This window comes from Oncorhynchus gorbuscha, linkage group LG01 (genome assembly GCF_021184085.1).
Source record: "Oncorhynchus gorbuscha isolate QuinsamMale2020 ecotype Even-year linkage group LG01, OgorEven_v1.0, whole genome shotgun sequence".
NCBI classification, from domain to species: domain Eukaryota; kingdom Metazoa; phylum Chordata; class Actinopteri; order Salmoniformes; family Salmonidae; genus Oncorhynchus; species Oncorhynchus gorbuscha.
The window spans coordinates 42,861,735-42,880,280 of record NC_060173.1 but is presented as its reverse complement, the minus strand read 5'-3'; the positions used below and the strand labels follow the sequence as shown (position 1 = coordinate 42,880,280).

General features: G+C 44.7%; 1 protein-coding gene across 1 annotated transcript in view; it reads left to right on the top strand.

Annotated features, from left to right (window-relative positions):
* Positions 1–17,912, top strand: part of jph3b (junctophilin 3b) — a 53,386-nt gene extending 35,474 nt beyond the window's left edge. Inside the window, 2 exon segments of the mRNA XM_046353552.1 lie at positions 9,979–10,991; positions 13,707–17,912. Of these exon segments, the coding sequence (XP_046209508.1) occupies positions 9,979–10,991; positions 13,707–13,787 (1,094 nt within the window). The 3' untranslated portion in view covers positions 13,788–17,912.
* Positions 17,913–18,546: the final 634 nt, after the last annotated feature.

Here is an 18,546-nt window from a genome sequence, read left to right as displayed (position 1 = left end):
AATGACCTTTCCAACAAGCCCACGCAAGGCAGGCTGACTGACACACACACACAAACACAAACACAAACACACAATCATACACACACACTTCCTGACATATACTGTCCCTAGCATGTTTTTTTTGTCCACGTACCTGACAATACCTTGAGAGTGGTTTTTAATGTCATGACATTATAAAGAATCACAGTCACAGATTCCCTATAAGGCTGGGTTTATCCTCAGAGCCATGGCAGCAGATTGTCCCAACCGCTCTGAAAAAGAGTTCATTTCAACAAGCTGCTATGGGCGAATAAAACGTAAGGTTACTATAATGCATAACCCCGGTTCACTGATATTATGAGTGAGATATGTCACGAGGGATTCAACAGAATCTCAGAAGCTCGAAGAACCAATCACGCACATCTGTCGGAGACAGACATGTTGAGTGTCAAAAAGTGACAGTAGGTGTACTCTGTGCCACAGAATAATCCTGACTGTGTAAGTGACGTGAGCAAATGGCGTTCTGATCAAAATGTGAAAATTCTGAAGGGAGCGTCAAAAGTGTCTCAGAGAGAGAAGCACTGTCAGCAATTCAAGGTCATTTATGTGAACAATGCAGAGTTGTGGGTTCCACACTCCATTTATTGGCTTCCCCTCGTGACCTACGCCCCAGCCTGTGAGTGAGGAGTGTGTCGTCATCTCGTTGCCACTACTTCAGGGGAGTGCCAGGAGCGAAGATCGAGGGGCTTTTCTGGTGACGGAGAGCCAAGAAACATGCTTAAAGATGGCGGCGGCGGAGATGGCTGCTGTTTTATGGGTTCCTATCCAATTGTGCTATCGTGTGTGTTTTTTCGCATTATTTGAAACTTATTTTGTGCATAATGTTCCTGCCACCATCTCTTATGACCGAAAAGAGCTTCTGGATATCAGGACAGCGATTACTCACCTCATACCGGACAAAGATTTTTTCTTTAACGAGTCGGACGCAAAGCTTTTACTTCAGACACCTAACAAGACCTAAATCCCTGTCATTCGCATGAAGAAGAGACAGAGATATTGGGGACATAGGTCGGGGCGCCTCTACCATGAGTCCTATTAGCCAACGTGCAATCATTGTATAATAAAATGGATGAGCCCCGATCAAGGTTAAGTGGTTAAGGTTGCTGTACTGCAGCGCCAGCTGTGCCACCAGAGACCCTGGGTTCGTTCCCAGGCTCTGTCGTAACCGGCCGCGACCGGGAGGTCCATGGGGCGACACACAATTGGCCTTACTCCACACACAGAGACACATACAAAACTCTCCCTTGCCCTCCATTTAGCAAATCTGAACATAATTCTATCCTCCTAATTCCTGTTTACAAGCGAAAACTAAAGCAGGAAGTACCAGTGACTCGCTCAATAAGGAAGTGGCCAGATCACGCAGATGCTAAGCTACAGGACTGTTTTGCTAGCACAGACTGGAATATGTTTCGGGATTCTTCCGATGGCATTGGGGAGTACACCACATCATCCACTGGCTTCATCAATAAGTGCATCGATGACATCGTCCCCACAGTGACCGTACGTACATACCCCAACCAGAAGCCATGGATTACAGGCAACATCCGCACTGAGCTTTCAAGGAGTGGGACTCTAACCCAGACGCTTATAACAAATCCCTCTATGCCCTCTGACAAACCACCAGGCAAAGCATTAATACAGGACTAAGATTGAATTCTACACCAGCTCCGACACTCGTCACATGTGGCAGGGCTTGCAAACTATTGGAGACTACAAAGGGAAGCACAGCCGCGAGCTGCCCAGTGACACAAGCTTACCAAACGGGCTAAATTACTTCTATGCTCGCTTCGAGGCAAGCAACACTGAAGCATGCATGAGAACATCAGCTGTTCCAGACGACTGTATGATCACGCTATCCATAGCCGATGTGAGTAAGACCTTTTAAACAAGACCACCTGGCAAGTGTCTTCACTGACATTTTCAATCTGTCCCTGATCGTGTCTGTAATACCAACATGTTTCAAGCAGACGACCATAGTCCCTGTGCCCAAGAACACTAAGGTATCCTGCTTAAATGACTACCAACCCGTAGCACTCACGTCTGTAGCCATGAAGTGCTTTGAAAGGCTTGTCATGGCTCACATCAACACCATTATTCCCTGAAACTCTAGACCCACTCCAATTTGCATACCGCCCCAACAGATCCACAGATGATGCAATCTCTATTGCACTCCACACTGCCCTTTCCCACAAGGACAAAAGGAACACCTACGTGAGAATGCTATTCATTGATTACAGCTCAGCGTTCAACACCATAGTGCTATCACTGCTCTTCACTAAGCTAAGGAACCTGGAACTAAACACCTCTCTCTGCAACTGGACTTCCTGACGGGCCATCCCCAGGTGGTAAGGGTAGGTAACAACACATCTGCCCTTAGGGTTGTGTGCTCAGTCCTGTACTCCCTGTTCACCCATGACTGCATGTCCAAGCACGACTCCAACACCATCATTAAGTTTTCCGAAAACACAACAGTTGTAGGACTGATCACCGACAACGATGAGACAGCCTATAGGGAGGAGGTCCGAAACCTGGCAGTGTGGTGACAGGATAACAACCTCTCCCTCAACATGATCAAGATAAAGGAGATGATTGTGGACTACAGGAAACAGAGGACCGAGCACATCCCCCTCCTCATCGACGGGGTTGTAGTGGAGCTGGTTGAGAGCTACAAGTTCCTTGGTGTCCACATCACCAACACACTATCAGGGTCCAAACACACCAAGACAGTCTTGAAGGGGGCACGACAATGCCTATTCCCCCTCAGGAGTCTGAAAAGATTTGGCTTCGGTCCTCAGATCCTCAGAAAGTTCTACAGCTGCACCATCGAGAGCATCACCGTCTGGTATGGCAACTGCTCGGGCTCCGACCACAAGGCACTACAGAGGTCCCAGTACATCACTGGGACCAAGCTTCCAGCCAACCCAGACCTCTATATCAGACTGTGTCAGAGAAAGGCCCTAAATATTGCCAAAGACTCAAGCTGTCACGTTCTGACCTAAGTTCCTTTGTTTTAGTATGGTCAGGGCGTGAGTTGGGGTGGGCAGTCTATGTTCTTTTTTCTATAATAAGGGATTTCTGTGTTTGGCCTGGTATGGTTCTCAATCAGAGGCAGCTGTCAATCGTTGTCCCTGATTGAGAACCATACTTAGGTAGCCTGGTTTCACCTTTGAGTTGTGGGTGATTATTTTCCGTTTCAGTGTTTGCACCATTCGGGACTGTTTCGGTTATAATTTTGATTCTCTTGTTCTTTTGTATTTTTTTATTCAGTCTCATTCAATTATATTATGGATACATACCACTCTGCATTTTGGTCCTCCGATCCTTCCTACTACTCCTCCTCGTCAGACCGTTACACCAGCCACCCTAGTCATAGACTGTTCTCTCTGCACGGCAAGCGGTACCGGAGCGGCAAGTCTAGTTCCAAAAGGCTTCTTAATTTAATAGCTTATACCCCCAAGCCATAAGACTCCTGAACAGCTTATCAAATGGCTACCCGGACTACTTTCATTGTAGTAGAGGTGGAGGTCACCTTTATCTGACGATTGAGTTCACACCGTGCACACAGACATTGGGCATATGCCCAGCACTGGAAATCTCTCATCCTCAGTAGGCCAAGATTTACCACTGAGTTGGTGAACGTCGTCAACCCAGTGTTAATTTTGTCAACAATAACTATGATAACTATGACTACTCGACAACTACCTATTTTTCTTGATGAAAACGAATGATGATAACAAGACCAGATGCACATAGAAATATGATAACTATTATCATTTACTTTTCATTTTTGCTGACGAAAATGTAACAAGACTAGAATTCCACATGAGAATGTGGATGTTCAATTTGACATGAAGCTCCTTTTCATCTGTTTTGTCCAATCATAAGCATGCATCTCTTTGCAGAAAATATCATGCATTCATCTCAGTGGCCGATAATGTCTTTCTGTTATGCAGGTTGATTGAGTTGATCTGGCTCGTGGGCTAGTAGCCTAGCACAATGTTAGCTAAAGTAAGCTAGTGCTTTGTGGGTCTCGAAACGAAGAAAAGCATGGCTCTCAACCGATAAGCAGTGAAGCTAGGACGGTTGGTCTAGTCAACGTGGTGTGTTGAGCTAAACAAGAGAGCGTGCTAGTAATTCTACCCTTCCAGGTAGAAAAGCTAGTCAGCAGGATAGCTAGCCTTGCGGCAAGCTAGCCAGGTTAGCTAAGCCTTGCAGCTAAGCTAGCTAAGTCACCGTAGATAACCGTGAGATGCTAGCTACCACAGGAGACAAAGGAAAGAAAAAGCAGAAAAGCGAATTCTTACCTGAAACGAAAACGTTTGTTTTGGTAAAGTCACCCAACACAGAAAACCTGCGTTCAGCGGCGTAACCTCGCGGCACACCTGCGAACAGGAAAACTGGTCAAGTCGTGCTGAGGAAAGCTTAAAGTAGGACTTTTCTGTGAGGAAGAGAGGTGAGAATGATCAGAGGGCGGGCAAGTGGCTCTTGATGATGAGGGGAGGGGCTAACTTCATTCGCCACTCATACCCTATGCATACATTATTTGTGCATTTGTGCATGATAAATTAGCCAATTGAGCACTGTGCTGAGGATCAGAGTGATAGTGTATTATGCTGTGCACTGTTGGAATTAGGGGTGACTCAAGGAACCCCGGAGATCCTCAAGGACACCTGGAGTTCCTCAAGTAACCATTGCAGTCAATGGGTTAATATTTGCACCTTTGATTAGTTGAGGGGTTCGTAGAGGAATCTTTAATGTTTCAATATAGCACAGGGTTCCTGGAGGAACTATTCTTCTGGTGCATGCAGAGCAATTTATTTAGCTGTTGGATTAGTTGTGCTGCCAGACTCAGAAGAAGATGAAAATATGTGGTTTTAGGCAATGGCTTTATGGGATAGCTAGCAACTTGTAAACAATTATCCATTCTTATATCTGAAGCATGCATGAGATTACTATCTCAATAGCAATATTAAATAATACAGCATTGGCTGTAAAGCAAATGATATTATGACTGCTTATTCCAGAAAGTGATGGTCATAACTTTTGTTTATGAAGATTTATGACTGATGATTTGATTGGATGTTGGCTTAGGTCGCTAGATAGCTACAATATCTTCAGCCTAGCTTTTAGCTAGCTCTGTAAGAGTAACAGCAATAATATTGTAGCGGCGGCAGCCTAACAGAAGATTGTAGGCTTGGCTTATTGTAGGCATGGCTTTCATATAGTTATTTTTGTCCACCCGTGATAGTAAATGTCATGCCTGTTCTGTCATACTGTTATTAAAGGCAAAGCTTGTACATTATCAGTTCCAAAGACTTACATAAGTCAAATCAAATCAAATTTTATTTGTCACATACACATGGTTAGCAGATGTTAATGCGAGTGTAGCGAAATGCTTGTGCTTCTAGTTCCGACAATGCAGTAATAACCAACAAGTAATCTAACTAACAATTCCAATACTGTCTTATACACAGTGTAAGGGGATAAAGAATATGTACATAAGGATATATGAATGAGTGATGGTACAGAGCAGCATAGGCAAGATACAGTAGATGGTATCGAGTACAGTACATACTCATATGAGATGAGTATGTAAACAAAGTGGCATAGTTAAAGTGGCTAGTGATACATGTATTACATAAGGATGCAGTCGATGATATAGAGTACAGTATATACGTATGCATATGAGATGAATAATGTAGGGTAAGTAACATTATATTAGGTAGCATTGTTTAAAGTGGCTAGTGATATATTTACATCATTTCCCATCAATTCCCATTATTAAAGTGGCTGGAGTTAAGTCAGTGTCAGTGTGTTGGCAGCAGCCACTCAATGTTAGTGGTGGTTGTTTAACAGTCTGATGGCCTTGAGATAGAAGCTGTTTTTCAGTCTCTCGGTCCCAGCTTTGATGCACCTGTACTGACCTCGCCTTCTGGATGATAGCGGGGTGAACAGGCAGTGGCTCGGGTGGTTGATGTCCTTGATGATCTTTATGGCCTTCCTGTAACATCGGGTGGTGTAGGTGTCCTGGAGGGCAGGTAGTTTGCCCCCGGTGATGCGTTGTGCAGACCTCACTACCCTCTGGAGAGCCTTACGGTTGTGGGCGGAGCAGTTGCCGTACCAGGCGGTGATACAGCCCGACAGGATGCTCTCGATTGTGCATCTGTAGAAGTTTGTGAGTGCTTTTGGTGACAAGCTGAATTTCTTCAGCCTCCTGAGGTTGAAGAGGCGCTGTTGCGCCTTCTTCACGATGCTGTCTGTGTGAGTGGACCAATTCAGTTTGTCTGTGATGTGTATGCCGAGGAACTTCAAACTTGCTACCCTCTCCACTACTGTTCCATCGATGTGGATAGGGGGGTGTTCCCTCTGCTGTTTCCTGAAGTCCACAATCATCTCCTTAGTTTTGTTGACGTTGAGTGTGAGGTTATTTTCCTGACACCACACTTCGAGGGCCCTCACCTCCTCCCTGTAGGCCGTCTCGTCGTTGTTGGTAATCAAGCCTACCACTGTTGTGTCGTCCGCAAACTTGATGATTGAGTTGGAGGCGTGCGAGGCCACGCAGTCGTGGGTGAACAGGGAGTACAGGAGAGGGCTCAGAACGCACTCTTGTGGGGGCCCCAGTATTAAGGATCAGCGGGGAGGAGATGTTGTTGCCTACCCTTACCACCTGGGGGGCGGCCCGTCAGGAAGTCCAGTACCCAGTTGCACAAGGCGGGGTCGAGACCCAGGGTCTCGAGCTTGATGACGAGCTTGGAAGGTACTATGGTGTTAAATGACGAGCTGTAGTCGATGAACAGCATTCTCACATAGGTATTCCTCTTGTCCAGGTGGGTTAGGGCAGTATGCAGTGTGGTTGAGATTGCATCGTCTGTGGACCTATTTGGGCGGTAAGCAAATTGGAGTGGGTCTAGGGTGTCAGGTAGGGTGGAGGTGATATGGTCCTTGACTAGTCTCTCAAAGCACTTCATGATGACGGAAGTGAGTGCTACGGGGCGGTAGTCGTTTAGCTCAGTTACCTTAGCTTTCTTGCGAACAGGAGCAATGGTGGCCCTCTTGAAGCATGTGGGAACAGCAGACTGGTATAGGGATTGATTAAATATGTCCGTAAACACACCGGCCAGCTGGTCTGCGCATGCTCTGAGGGCGCGGCTGGGGATGCCGTCTGGGCCTGCAGCCTTGCGAGGGTTAACACGTTTAAATGTCTTACTCACCTCGGCTGCAGTGAAGGAGAGACCGCATGTTTTCGTTGCAGGCCGTGTCAGTGGCACTGTATTGTCCTCAAAGCGGGCTAAAAAGTTATTTGGTCTGCCTGGGAGCAAGACATCCTGGTCCGTGACTGGGCTGGATTTCTTCCTGTAGTCCGTGATTGACTGTAGACCCTGCCACATGCCTCTTGTGTCTGAGCCGTTGAATTGAGATTCTACTTTGTCTCTGTACTGACGCTTAGCTTGTTTGATAGCCTTGCGGAGGGAATAGCTGCACTGTTTGTATTCGGTCATGTTACCAGACACCTTGCCCTGATTAAAAGCAGTGGTTCGCGCTTTCAGTTTCACGCGAATGCTGCCATCAATCCACGGTTTCTGGTTAGGGAATGTTTTAATCGTTGCTATGGGAACAACATTTTCAACGCACGTTCTAATGAACTCGCACACCGAATCAGCGTATTCGTCAATATTGTTATCTGACGCAATACGAAACATATCCCAGTCCACGTGATGGAAGCAGTCTTGGAGTGTGGAGTCAGCTTGGTCGGACCAGCGTTGGACAGACCTCAGTGTGGGAGCCTCTTGTTTTAGTTTCTGTCTGTAGGCAGGGATCAACAAAATGGAGTCGTGGTCAGCTTTTCCGAAAGGCGGGCGGGGCAGGGCCTTATATGCATCGCGGAAGTTAGAGTAACAATGATCCAAGGTTTTTCCACCTCTGGTTGCGCAATCGATATGCTGATAAAATTTAGGGAGTCTTGTTTTCAGATTAGCCTTGTTAAAATCCCCAGCTACAATGAATGCAGCCTCCGGATAAATGGTTTCCAGTTTGCAAAGAGTTAAATAAAGTTCGTTCAGAGCCATCGATGTGTCTGCTTGGGGGGGATATATATGGCTGTGATTATAATCGAAGAGAATTCTCTTGGTAGATAATGCGGTCTACATTTGATTGTGAGGAATTCTAAATCAGGTGAACAGAATGATTTGAGTTCCTGTATGTTTCTTTCATCACACCATGTCTCGTTAGTCATAAGGCATACGCCCCCGCCCCTCTTCTTACCAGAAAGATGTTTGTTTCTGTCGGCGCGATGCGTGGAGAAACCAGCTGGCTGCACCGACTCCGATAGCGTCTCTCCAGTGAGCCATGTTTCCGTGAAGCAAAGAATGTTACAGTCTCTGATGTCCCTCTGGAATGCTACCCTTGCTCGGATTTCATCAACCTTGTTGTCAAGAGACTGGACATTGGCAAGAAGAATGCTAGGGAGTGGTGCACGGTGTGCCCGTCTCCGGAGTCTGACCAGAAGACCGCCTCGTTTCCCTCTTTTTCGGAGTCGTTTTTTTTTGGGGTCGCTGCATGGGATCCATTCCGTTGTCCTGTTTGTAAGGCAGAACACAGGATCCGCGTCGCGAAAAACATATTCTTGGTCGTACTGATGGTGAGTTGACGCTGATCTTATATTCAGTAGTTCTTCTCGACTGTATGTAATGAAACCTAAGATGACCTGGGGTACTAATGTAAGAAATAACACGTTAAAAAACAAAAAACTGCATAGTTTCCTAGGAACGCGAAGCGAGGCGGCCATCTCTGTCGGCGCCGGAAGTAAGTGCATATGATACTAAGAGCCAAATAGCATTACATTTTTCAGATAGTCACAATTTTGTTCGTATTTTAACGAGGCTTCAGAACTGTCAGTGTACAACCTTAACCTATAATGACAATACAACAGAATACATGAATAGGTATAACATTTACTCTCACAGGTGGCCAAAAACTACTATCTGAAAGCCACGCCAATATGCCACGCCTCCCATCTTCTGATCACAAAAAGGTTCATGCTTGAAACTTTTCAGAGGGGTTCCTCTAAGAACCTTTTCAGAGGGGTTTCTGAAGGAACCTTTTCAGAGGGGTTCCTCAAGGAAACTTTTAGAATTGAAAAGGTTCTCCCACAGTGACAATCGTTTTGAACCCCAAAAGGTTCTTCAAGGGTCTTTTTCTTCTATGAGTGTACTGTGATGTGTTGCAAAAGATAAAGATTGTGTGCTGTGACTGTCTGGGTGCAGATGTCTAGGAGACAACAAGGTAAGGTAGGCAGTGCAGAGAAAGAGAGGGGTGATTAGAGTAACTGAGTAGAATGCTTCACCAGCTCCCGATCTCACTCTGGTTCTGCTGACTTGAAAAGAGGCAGAGTCTAGTCTACAGACAAGACAAGGGTGGTCACGAATAGTCTGTCTAATTTAAAGAGGTATTATGTGCTGTGTGCATGATTGCATAATAGAATGGGGATGTCAACTACACGCATCTCTGGAAAAGAAATTAGGTCATTTAATTAAAGTCAATGTGTGGGGTAATGGTTCCTTCCAGATGCACTTCCCTTTGACTTCCTTAACATTATACTGACATCATCTGGTTGACATTAGCAGTACAGTTGTTCATGGCATTCACAGGGTAAGTTGGTCTCGCCCATAAAGCAGTTGTTGGACTACATGCATGCAAAACAGAGAATAGCTAAATAACTCTAAATCATTCACTTTGAAATGTAACTATGCCAATGTTCTGAAATGTGACTTTCCCAAAGTTGTGTGTCATGCTGTCCTTACTCTCTGTGTGTGTCTCTGTCTCTGTGTCTCTCTCTGTGTCTCTGTCTCTCTCTGTGTCTCTGTCTCTCTCTGTGTCTCTGTCTCTCTCTGTGTCTCTCTCTCTCTGTCTCTCTCCCTGTGTCTCTTTGCTGTTGGTCAGGAGTAGAGGTCCAAAGGCCAAAGCATCAGAACTCCAGTGAGAACGACATTGAGGTGATCTCCAGTGGCACGGGGCCAGACAGTCCTGAACTCTACATAAAGGGCACCACACCCCCCAACCTGACCCCTGACCTTAGTCCTGAGGCCAGACACCCCTCCTCTCCACCCTGCAGCCCCACCACCTCCAAGCCATACCGCACCAAAAACGCACGCTTCCTGCGGCAGAGTGCTGTGGACGACGCTGGGGGTGGTGGCGGTGGGGGCGGTGGGGGTGGGAGAGGGGGCAGTGGTGGCCAGGAGATCCAGGTGCTGATGGAGGGCCGTGGAGGAGGGGAGTACCTAAGGGCCAACAGCTGGAGCGAGGACAAACGCTCTTCTAAAGAGGGCAGCAGGGGGGGCAGCAGGGGCAGCAGTCGCTCCACCACCCCCTCTGTCCAGGACGATGCCAGGGGCCGCACCAACGGCCACGGCCATAAGCACGCCTCCTCCAATCACAAGTCTCGAGAGCATGGCTCGTCCAATCACAAGGCCTCCAGGGACCGATGGTCAGATTGCCCGTCGGCATCGTGGAGGTCCCAGCGGACGCACAGCGGTGACACGCGGTTGCTAGAGCAGGATGAGGAGAAGCTGAGCAACTACGAGATGGAGATGAGGCCGCTGCAGCCCATGGACTCCAACTCCCAGAAGCCCTATGGGTTGGGAGAGGAGCACCATGGTCACAGTGGCGAGGCCCGCTCCCACACGCTGCAGAGACAGCGGCCTTCTAAGACCCGGGAGGCCAGGGAGGGCAGGGAAAGGGAGGCAGCACGGCCATCAGGAGCGCGGGAGGGCAAAGAGAGAAAGGAGGGACCGGCCCCAGACTCAATGCAAAAGCTGGACAGTCTGAGCAAGGGGGACAAGTTGGAGGCTCGGCCTCTGCGCAGGGATCTCACCCTCTCCCCCCCACAGAAATCCTCACCCATTGCACTAGAACACGACGACGACAAGAAACTAACCCAGCTCAAAGCAAACTCGGTAAGGACGCCTCCTCTCACCCACACATTCATAGCCACACTTAGTCATATAATCTGCTTGTCATGTGCACACATGCAGAAAATCACACACGCATGAGTAATCACTTGCATGCAGATGTTAACTGCATTTACACAGCATTCAGACACAATTATACAATTATATAATCAATGATAGAAGAGCTATGAATGTATCATTACTGTGCGATGTACAGACATAATAACAGAATGAACTCATACAGTAGCTATGTACAGTAGTAAGTGGGAGCATCCGGGGCCCTGGTGTAGTCCCCTGATAGGCAGGTGCTCTACACAACACAGACTCTATGGTTGGACACTCTAACCTCCCACATCCCCTCCACCGCACCACACAGCCTCAGCTAGCTATCTCCCACTGCACCTTAGTAACAGCAGATTGGCAAAGTAGCTCCTTCCACAAAGCATCCCCGCATTGGCTGCCCCACGCTCTGTTGCTAGGAAACAGCTTATGCCTTGCTTCAGCAGTAGCCAATCAGTGGGCGTGTGATGGTGACGGGGGGGGGGGGGGGGGTTTGCAGCCGCAGAGAGGCGAGTAATGCAGCTGACTTGTGTAAGACAGGTTCACATGAAACACAGATACATTCACGCATAAGCAGACACAGATTCTGCAAGTGATCGCACTGTAGAACACTTTTGCACAAAGCTCTCCCCTATAATCTATTCCAGCAGCACAGTTAAACATACAGATATCCACGAGGATACGCCAACAGTGCACATGGAGCTAATGTCCACGTATCACACAGACAAATGGGATCAGTGAACTGAGCCATCTACAACACTTCTGGCATGGAGAGTGCACTACCGTAAAGACAGGGTCACTGGCATATGAAATGCATCAATTATACACAACATACATATCCTTCGGGAATGATCATTCAGTTGCATGGTGTAGAGTAAACATAGCTGTTGTTAGAGGCTACCAATGAGGATGTGAATTACAGTTTAAAGTATTTTAGATGTCATACTATGGACTCAACTTATGTAATTGCTTTGATAATTACATAGGTTATTTGTAATGCTCTTTCCCTTTTATGAGTGCTCAAAAACCCATCAGTTAGATGTCCCTAATAGTCGGCTGTTTTAACATGCTGGCTCTCAATAACACTGAGAGACTCATTTACAGTACATGAAAATGCAGTATCTCTCAAATGAACCTAATTATACAGAGTAAATACCAACATTAAATAAAGTACACATTATCTGTGCCTTTGATTTTGTGTGTGTACAAGTAGAGCTACAGTGGGGCAAAAAAAGTATTTAGTCAGCCACCAATTGTGCAAGTTCTCCCACTTAAAAATATGAGAGAGGCCTGTAATTTTCATCATAGGTACACTTCAACTATGACAGACAAAATTTGAAGAAAAAATTCCAGAAAATGACAGTGTAGGATTTTTTATGAATTTATTTGCAAATTATGGTGGAAAATAAGTATTTTGTCACCTACAAACAAGCAAGATTTCTGGCTCTCACTGACCTGTAACTTCTTCTTTAAGAGGCCCATCTGTCCTCCACTCGTTAGCTGTATTAATGGCACCTGTTTGAACTTGTTATCAGTATAAAAGACACCTGTCCACAACCTCAAACAGTCACACTCCAAACTCCACTATGGCCAAGACCAAAGAGCTGTCAAAGGACACCAGAAACAAAATTGTAGACCTGCACCAGGCTGGGAAGACTGAATCTGCAATAGGTAAGCAGCTTGGTTTGAAGAAATCAACTGTGGGAGCAATTATTAGGAAATGGAAGACATACAAGACCACTGATAATCTCCCTCGATCTGGGGCTCCACGCAAGATCTCACCCCGTGGGGTCAAAATGACCACAAGAACGGTGAGCAAAAATCCCAGAACCACACGGGGGGACCTAGTGAATGACCTGCAGAGAGCTGGGACCAAAGTAGCAAAGCCTACCATCAGTAACACACTACGCCTCCAGGGACTCTAATCCTGCAGTGCCAGATGTGTCCCCCTGCTTAAGCCAGTACATGTTCAGGCCCGTCTGAAGTTTGCTAGAGAGCATTTGGATGATCCAGAAGAAGATTGGAAGCATTTCAAGATCCTGGAGTGGCCTAGCCAGTCTCCAGATCTCAACCCCATAGAAAATCTTTGGAGGGAGTTGAAAGTCCATGTTGCCCAGAAACAGCCCCAAAACAGCACTGCTCTAGAGGAGATCTGCATGGAGGAATGGGCCAAAATACCAGCAACAGTGTGTGAAAACCTTGTGAAGACTTACAGAACACATTTAACCTCTGTCATTGTCAACAAGGGGTATATAACAAAGTATTGAGATACACTTTTGTTGTTGACCAAATACTTATTTTCCACCATAATTAGCAAATAAATAAATTAAAAATCCTACAATGTGATTTTCTGGATTTTCTTTTTCATTTTGTCTGTCATAGTTGAAGTGTACCTTAGACCTTACAGGCCTCTCATCTTTTTAAGTGGGAGAACTTGCACAATTGGTGGCTGACAAAATACTATTTTTCCACACTGTATATGTGTGTGTGTGTGTGTGTGTGTGTGTGTGTGTGTGTGTGTGTGTGTGTGTGTGTGTGTGTGTGTGTGTGTGTGTGTGTGTGTGTGTGTGTGTGTGTGTGTGTGTGTGTGTGTGTGTGTGTGTGTGTGTGTGTGTGTAGTCTGAATTAACATGTACTATTCTCTCCCTCCCTCCTCCACAGGGCTCCAGCTCAATTCTGGTCATCATGGTGATTTTGCTCAACATTGGAGTTGCAATTTTGTTTATTCACTTTTTTATTTAAAAATGGATTGCCTGTTAATTCCTATTATTATCTATGCTATTATTATAACATATTATGAGTATTATCATGACTATACAGCCCTTGGGCATTTGACACTATGTAAAGAGTACAGTAAGAGGATTAACAATATGGGGATAAAGCTGGTTCCCAATGCCCAGATGAAAGATAAGCAGTGATCTGCAAAAAAAACAAAAAAAACAAATGTAATTCTTTCTCTCCCTGACATTACCTGTTTTTCATCTTAAATCAATGTTTAAAAAAGGTTTGTAACTTATAATTTAACTTATTAATTTGCTCACGTATGATATATTCATTTAAATTATTTTTTATTCCTTACTTGCCTTTTCTCTGTTAATATTGCTGATGTTCTTTTGGTTTAGTTTGTTTGGAATGGTAGACTCTGATGAGCACTTCTTGTATAATGGTGTAGCGGGTCGAATGAGACAGGATATAATGTATCTAGTCTGGTTATGGCTGTGTCCACCTGACCTGGGTTCAAAAACTATTTGACATAATTTAAAATTCTTTAGCTGTGCTTGATTGAGCTTGCCTGTTGCACTGGAAACAAGTGCAAACCCCTGCCTACCTGGTGGTTGAGGCAGGCTAAAGCAAATGCTGAAAGTATTTTAAAGATTTCAAGTAGTATTTGAACCCAGGTGTGTTGTCCACCCAGGTAATACAATGTTAAAGGGATGGGAAATGGACCCCTGTCCTACCCACTGCCCTCCAAACCCTCCACCTTCTCTCCCTCCTGACACTTTGTTCCTCTTCCCAATTATTAATTCAGTCTCTCATCCCCCCTTCCTCCCCTTCCCGGTAGTCCCCTCATGACATCACGCCGTATCCTGTTACCCCCTTTATTTGTTTCATGTAACTCTCCTTTTATTTAATACACCACGCTCCCCTATTCCTACAACCAACCATCTTAACCAAGACTTCCCCAAATAGACCAGAGAATGTCCATGGCAAGCAGGTGTTTCATGTAACCCTCCTTTTATTTAATATACCACGCTCCCCTATTCCTACAACCAGCCATCTTAACCAAGACTTCCCCAAATAGACCAGAGAATGTCCATGGCAAGCAGGTGTTTCATGTAACTCTCCTTTTATTTAATACACCACGCTCCCCTATTCCTACAACCAGCCATCTTAACCAAGACTTCCCCAAATAGACCAGAGAATGTCCATGGCAAGCAGGTGTTTCATGTAACTCTCCTTTTATTTAATACACCACGCTCCCCTATTCCTACAACCAGCCATCTTAACCAAGACTTCCCCAAATAGACCAGAGAATGTCCATGGCAAGCAGGTGTTTCATGTAACTCTCCTTTTATTTAATACACCACGCTCCCCTATTCTTACAACCAGCCATCTTAACCAAGACTTCCCCAAATAGACCAGAGAATGTCCATGGCAAGCAGGTGTTTCATGAAAAATGAAACAACATATATATAGTTATGATTAAATAAAATAGGGCTACAAAAACACTTTTGCAACTACAGATCCTAGTTAGCAACAGGACATGTTTACAATCTGAAAAACCGGGATGACCAACACAAAATTGCCTCTAACAACTATAGCACCATAAAACCTATCTATGTTAGAAAACCTGTTGCAAATTTAGCAACTTGGGTTACCAAGATTGAGCCATGTGCAAAGAACTACTGTGTATCAACTCTAATGTGTCTGTAACTGGAGTAGGAATAGTTTTGTCTGAAAGGGCTTCTAATGTGAAAGATTCTCTTTATAGTCAACATACAACAAAATGAACAAATTATCTAAAGGAAAGAACTCTTAAACACACACACACACACACATTGTACAATACCATGTACACAACAGGTACAATACTCCCACACATACAGTGGTATGTGAATGATAAGCTATATTCATATAAAATATTGACATTCCAAAAAACTTTCTCAATGTCTCTCTGGCCTTTAACGCACAGGTTGAACTTTATATGAGGACTAGCGAATAACATTCTGTCAGTTCTCATCTATCTGCTCCTCTGTCCCCTACAGAGCCATTCTCTCTCTCTCTCTCTCTCTCTACAGTATCATGTCTAAAGGTTTCTACCCAAACCTCACCCCACACACCTGGTCTGGTCTGGAGGCACTGGCTGGCCGTACTGTAAGAGGCCTAGTGCAAGTTCAGAGACTGTTATGTTTAAAACTGCTGCTTTCAAAACAAATGATTTACCAAGACAGAAAAAAAGTCATATTTTTGAGCTATTTGCAAGACTTCTGAAAAAACGCCTACTGCCTTGTTTTATAAAGTTGAAAAAAATATCTAAAATGCATGCTCATGTATGTTTTAGTTTTGTATAGATAAATCTTTTTGGGGAAAAATATAAATGTCTCCTCTAGCCCTCTACTGCTAATATTCCATCCTATTTTTGGGGGAAGATTTAGGCTTTTCTCCCCCTCCCCCAGATTTCATTGTTGCTAAAACACCAAGGAAAATCTGATATATTTAGAACATTTATTAAGAGGAACATACTAGGCAAAAAACACTTTTTTCATAAGGAAATACAAGTTGGGGTATAAACTAGTATTACACTGCCTCTCAAACCTGATTCTTCCTCGCTGTCACTGTCCTCCAGCTCACTGTCCTCCAGCTCACTGTCCTCCAGCTCACTGTCCTCACTATCAAAGGGTGATCCTAACTGCTCCATTAGAATCCTTTCGCCCATAGAATGTCGCTGTGTCCTTTGCATGTGAATGTCAGTGGAGATTTTGGCAAAAATATCCATATCCATCAAATGTCTTTCATTGAGCATGATATTGCCCTGAAAAGTAGCCTAACTGCACAACGTTGCCCTGAGGCAACAAAAATAAAACTATATTTGTTTTTTCATATATATATATATATATATATATATATATATATTTCTGTTCAAAAATCAAATATGCTTCTTCACAGGTTCCTACACAATTAGATATTTTTAATTGTCAAGTTATCTCTAGTTAAACATGCAAAATAATGAAATGTATTGTACACTTCAGTCACACCACGTGCTCAGGTTGCTCTGCTTCCTGAGAGAAGGTCCCTCCCCCAGTTGATACATCATACCGATTTCTGCACCTCATTGGATTGTTTACAGACATGTCATCACATATTATCATAATATGGGGAGGTTGAGGGGCAAAAATATTATCTGTTGCCTAAAGGCAATGATGTGCAGTAGAGGGCTAGTTTTGGAAGCAGTATAAGAAGGGAGTGGGGGGGGCTGCAAAAAAATAAAAAAAATAAAAAAAAGTGGTACTTGACAGGCTTTGCCAAGTTGCTCTTAGTCCTGAGCAAGCAGACCTTTTCCAGCTGTTGTCCAGTACTGTTCTGTGAAGCAGACTCTTCCATAGGGTAGCCTGGGCTTGCGCTACAGTACAGTACATTACAGTACATTACAAGATCCAGACACAGGCTACTAGTCTACTGCATCCCACTGCTCCAAGACAAAGCCCACATCTTAGACGCAATGAAAACAACAGAGAAAAAACAAACAGACAAACTAAGAGAAGTGTTTTGCTTTTTTAAAAATATATATAGCTGGCTAACTAACTCAAAGACTCTGAGATGTTTTTATAGCATGTCTGTAAGGGGCTTGTACTCCACCCTGATTCTCCTGGTCCTCCTGTAAGTGATCATCCGGTCTGTGTGTGCTCGCTCTTCTCTTCCTCCTATGCCTCTCCGTTTCTCTATCCAGCAAAGTTAAACAGAGCTGCCAATGTGAAGGAATGAAAGTTGGGGCCAAACGTGTGGAGTTTTATTTTTCAACAACGTTTGCTCCCCCAGTCTTGACTACATGAGTTAGTAGGTACTGTTGGAAACTGGACTGATACCGTCAGAGGGTTAAGGCATATTATGGGAAAGGGTTGACTGATTCAAAGAACAACTATGGAAAAGTGTTCCAGTGGCTGTTGATGATACTGAGAGGTGCAGAGGTGACGACTGGCTGATCTACCTGCTCCTGTGGTTTTTCTACCATTCCGACTGGAAGTTCCCATCGCATGCCAAAGCATGCCCAGTTCTTTTCTTCTCCTCCTCGCTTTTTTTCTTTACTTTTTGGGGGTCTGTTCGTTTTTGAGTTATGTGGAGAAAATAATGAAAGTGTTTGAAAGAAAACTCCTGGTTTGTGGTTATTGAATCTTTGTCCTCTCCCTCTTTCTTCAGGTCTGATTTTAATCAGATCTTCTTTCCATAATGAAAAAGAGTATTGAAGATATCAGAGATAAATTATTTGAATGTGTATGCAGGTATACACTGCATATTGTTAAATTGTTTAAGGTGAACAACATGTTAGATACCAAAGTGCAACAGAGACAGGAGTAAACCAAGCTGCTACTTTAAACTGCAGCATTGGAGGGTCGGTCACCATGGCAACCCTGACTTCGTATTCCGCTCCATCATATGAGGGGCGTGTTCAGACCGATGAGGGCGGGGTTTGTCTCCTGGGACCCATCTTCACAATGAAAGGGAGGGCAGAGAGAGAAAAGGCAGAGGAAAATGCTGAATCAAGCTCGACACACCTTTATTTCCCTCAGTCTTCCCTCTCTGTGCCGTTTCAGTCTAAATACTGTATATGAACCCATCCTCTATCCTTTTCTATTCTTCTTTATTTCCCATGCTCTTGCATTACCATTACCCAGAGAGAAAAAAAAGTCTTCCCCCTGAATAGATTTAAAATGGTACACTCCAAATACACAACTGCAGCTTGGCTTGTAGGCTTCATGTCAATAACATTAGTTTGTGTGTGTTG